Source organism: Lagopus leucura, unplaced genomic scaffold (assembly GCF_019238085.1).
Source record: "Lagopus leucura isolate 7727_CA_CO unplaced genomic scaffold, USGS_WTPT01 34598-0_obj-0_obj, whole genome shotgun sequence".
Taxonomy (NCBI): domain Eukaryota; kingdom Metazoa; phylum Chordata; class Aves; order Galliformes; family Phasianidae; genus Lagopus; species Lagopus leucura.
Window position 1 is genome coordinate 1,086 of NW_024968236.1, and position 3,708 is coordinate 4,793.

The window sequence follows — 3,708 nt, forward strand, 5'->3', positions numbered from 1 at the left end:
CCTGTGTTCTTGCGCTGCTCCTGCCTGAGGCAGGGTTTCAGCTTTCTAAACAGAAGGCGGCTTCATAAGTGACCATAACTTGCTAATGGAGCCTGTTGTATCCCTGGACTTGATGATCTTGAAGGTCTTTTCCATCCTGAGCAGTTCTTCTGTCATTCTATGGCAACTAGGCTAGAAAAACCAATCAAATACGTTCTCATGTGTTAGCAATTACCTGCCTGCTTATTCATTGCCTCCCCGCAGCAGCTGGGATGGAGGGCTCTGAGTGTTGAGTTGAACACACTGCAATGCCTGAGTGCTGTTTGCTAACCCTGCCTCTTGTCTCTTGCAGATTCTGTTGATCTGAAGATGGCTGCACAGTCAGCACCGAAGGTTGTGCTAAAGAGCACCACCAAGATGTCTCTGAACGAGCGGTGAGGAAGCCAACAGCAGCTTCAGCTCATAAGAAAATTAGTATTTAATTATCACTGTCCGGTGTCCAAAAAAGCCAGCGTGGTTTCTGCCCTCTTTTAACCTCACTAAAACGAGCAGATGGCGTTGCACCTCTGTCTTAAACTGCAACAAATGTGGTACAGCAGGTTAAAAGGGCAATTGTTTCGGAGCAGTTGGTCCATAGCGATTAAAATTAAGCCGTTCAACACGTAAACGTGGCGGGATGTGTTGTGCCAAAAGAGAGAAACCCCACGCCCTCCCTTTTTTCTTCCACATGTTTTTACATTTATCTGGTCGGTGCTGCAGTATGGTAACGTGTTACCAAAGCTGCAGCAGGCTTGCTGCTTTGTCCTAGGCTGACACACGCACGTGGTCTGGCCTGTAAGAGGCATGCAGCAGGCTGCTACACCAGCCCAAAGGCCCTGTGACAACGTTTTGGGCCTTGTAAGAGGCAAACGCTTTGCTTCATCTCCATCTCTCTGTTCTCAGTGCTGATTTCTTTACCTTTCTGTTGAGTATTCTCCCGTTTTGTTGTCTTGTCTTGTTTTTTTTTTCCTCCTTCTCCGTGCCATCGAGCTTTTGCAGTTCTGCAGTGCAAACTAACGGCAATGCTGTGGTTTTGCTTTCTTGCTAATCTTGCTCTTGGTTTAATGATGGTTGAGGCAGAATAGAGCTGGTTGTGTGCAGTTCCTGCTCTGACACGAGCTGAGCTGAGCCCACGGCTGGAGCTTCTTCCAGAGAATGCAAGTGTTGAGGTGCAGTGCAGGGAAGGCTGCTGGCCTTCTTGCTTCTGGTCGGTCCAAATTCCTCCCCTGCGGGCTTTTCCCTGGGACACAGCAGGCAGCAGATGGGTTGCTGTTCATTTAACCACGCTCACCATCTCGCTGTTCTGCTCCACCGTGGCTCCTAGAGACAGAATGGCAGCGCAGGTTGAACCAAGCGAGCGTGCTGAGGTGGGGTGGAGGTGCATCAGTCCGTTCCCAGGGCAGAGTTTTCTCTGAGCCTCTGCGTGCCGACGTGGAGCTTTGGTGACGTTTCCCAGCTCTTGGAGGGCTGGTGGAACTTGGGCAGTCAGATTTCGCCCCGCTTCTCTGCCACGTCCCCCTCTTCCACCTGTCATCGACATCTCCGCTTCTCGCTCGTTTCCCATTCCTTCTTCCATTTCTAAAATCAGTAACCTAAAGCTTTGATCACTCCTCAATTAATATACAACCGTCATTCCTGAGTTTCCAGTTCTTGCACGCTGGTGGAAAGCGAGGAGTGCGTAATGACGTGGCCTAAGTACCGCTCTTTACGTAAAGGTTCACGGGATCTGGAGATCCAATCTTGAGAACCGTGAAATGCCAATAAATGTATGTAATAAAGCTTAATTTAAACACCCGTTTTATTCGACCTTGAAGCTTCACTAACATGCTGAAGAACAAACAGCCGATGCCAGTGAATATTCGGGCTACCATGCAGCAGCAGCAGCAGCTGGCCAGTGCCAGAAACAGAAGATTGGCCCAGCAGATGGAGAACAGACCTTCTGTGCAGGCTGCCCTGAAGCTGAAGCAGGTGAGGGGGAAAAAGCTGGTGGCTTTTTGGGGTGTGATGGGCGTGCAAAACATCCCCAGCAATTCGAGATGAGCGCTGATGGAGGGCCTCGCAGTGCCGTTCGTCCCTTCGGATGAGTCGTGCTGTGTAACTTACTGCTTAATGTTACTGAGTGAATCTATCTTTTTTTTGTCTTGCTGGCTGTTCATATCTCCTCTCTATTTTTTCAGAGAAATGTTCTCATTCTGGGTTTCTGGATCTGCTGAGTGCTTCATCTCTCAATGCAGCTGCAGCAACACTTGCTGCACCTTGCTTCCAGCCCTTAGAGCCCACTGAGGCTGGCTGCTCCCATCCCCACCTCCACCCCCTCGTGGTAGCAGCCGGCTGCGAGGACCAGATGAACCAAACTGATACTTGGAGGCTTGCAAATGCCAGGCTGCAGGCCTGGGTTTAAGGAATAGCATCCTGTTGTCCTTGTGCAAGTGTCTCTATCCCTCACCTCAGTGGGGAGCGCTGCAGGTCGCGGTGCGTTTGTTGAAGTCGCCCCCTGTGCAGAGCAGAAGATGGAAGCAAAGCCTCTGGCTTTTCACTCTGCTCCCCCACAGCTTACAGGGAAGGTGCAGCAGGCCGGTGCTGGCACGCTCTGCTCCTCGTCAGCCTGGTTCAAGCTTTAAAGTCTGCATTGAAATGAGAAAAGTCGGAAAGATTGGCTTAAAATGTTTGCGTAGAGCAAGGATTGGAGCTGCAGGGTAGCAGCACAGTGCAGCCGTGCAGTGTTTGCATAGCAGGGCTGCACAACTGGGCTGCAGCAGAAGTTGAGTTACTTCTGTGTGTTGCTTTACACGCAGGGAGAGCGCTGGGAAGCTCTCAGTTGTGCTGCTTCACACATAGCTGGAATACCTCAGTGCTCAGGGCTGTAATCTCTGATAAGGAGGAATGCAGCTGTGCATTTGATTGCCTTCTATCCCAAGCTTGAGAACACACTGCAGAGAGCTGTCCTCTGCTTTAAGAACAAAAACCTGACTTTTTTTTCCTTATCAAGAAGCAACTGCTTTGCTTTCCGTGCCGCTCGGATTGCTGCATGACTTTGCTGTTGTTTAACGATCTATTCCAGAAGAGCTTGAAGCAACGCCTCGGTAAAAGCAACATCCAGGCACGGCTGGGCCGCCCTGCAGGCCCCATCGCCCGCGGAGCCATGGGGGGAAGAGGACTGGCCATGGGGCAGAGAGGTTTGCCACGAGGAGCCATGCGTGGGGGCCGAGGAGGCAGAGCTCTGCTGAGAGGAGGGCTCCCACTGCGAGGTCAGTGCTGGGAGCTGCTGCTGCTGTGGCAGATGTGTAAGGCGGTTGTTTTGACGGCTTTGCTCTGAGATGGGTCCTGTGACGCTCCGTTGCTCTGTTGCAGGTCAGGGCCTGCTGCGGGGAGGCCGAGGAATGGCCCCGAGGATGGGGCTGAGAAGAGGAGGGCTGCGGGGCCGCGGGGGGCCGGGCAGAGGAGCCATGGGGCGAGGAGCCATGGGGCGCGGAGGACTCGGCGGCAGAGGTCAGTCTGAGCGGCTCTGAACGAGCTGCAGCTCCCCTCATTTCACACTGTGTGGCTGTGCAGCCCCAAACCCATCTCACAGAGTCACAGTTTGGGTTGGGAGGGAGCTCAGGGATGGCGAAGCTGCGACCCCACAGCGCCTGCAAAGCCGCCAACCTGCCCACGTCTCACAGCAGCCCAGGCTGCCCAGGGCCCCATCCA

The 3,708-nt window shown here is 53.0% G+C and overlaps 1 protein-coding gene across 2 annotated transcripts; it reads left to right on the forward strand.

The window, feature by feature from the left end:
* The first annotated feature begins 311 nt into the window (after nt 1–311).
* On the forward strand, nt 312–3,699 carry LOC122193538 (chromatin target of PRMT1). 2 transcript variants are annotated; one of them, XM_042894366.1, is made up of 4 exons: nt 312–413; nt 1,833–1,986; nt 3,083–3,266; nt 3,370–3,699. In XM_042894366.1, the coding sequence occupies exons 1-4, from the start codon at nt 349–351 to the stop codon at nt 3,525–3,527; spliced, it is 561 nt and encodes a 186-aa protein (XP_042750300.1). In that variant the 5' UTR covers nt 312–348; the 3' UTR covers nt 3,528–3,699. The 2 variants fall into 2 exon arrangements, with proteins under 2 accessions (XP_042750300.1, XP_042750299.1); XM_042894365.1 differs by having other exon boundaries at nt 3,080–3,266; nt 3,370–3,697.
* Nucleotides 3,700–3,708: the final 9 nt, after the last annotated feature.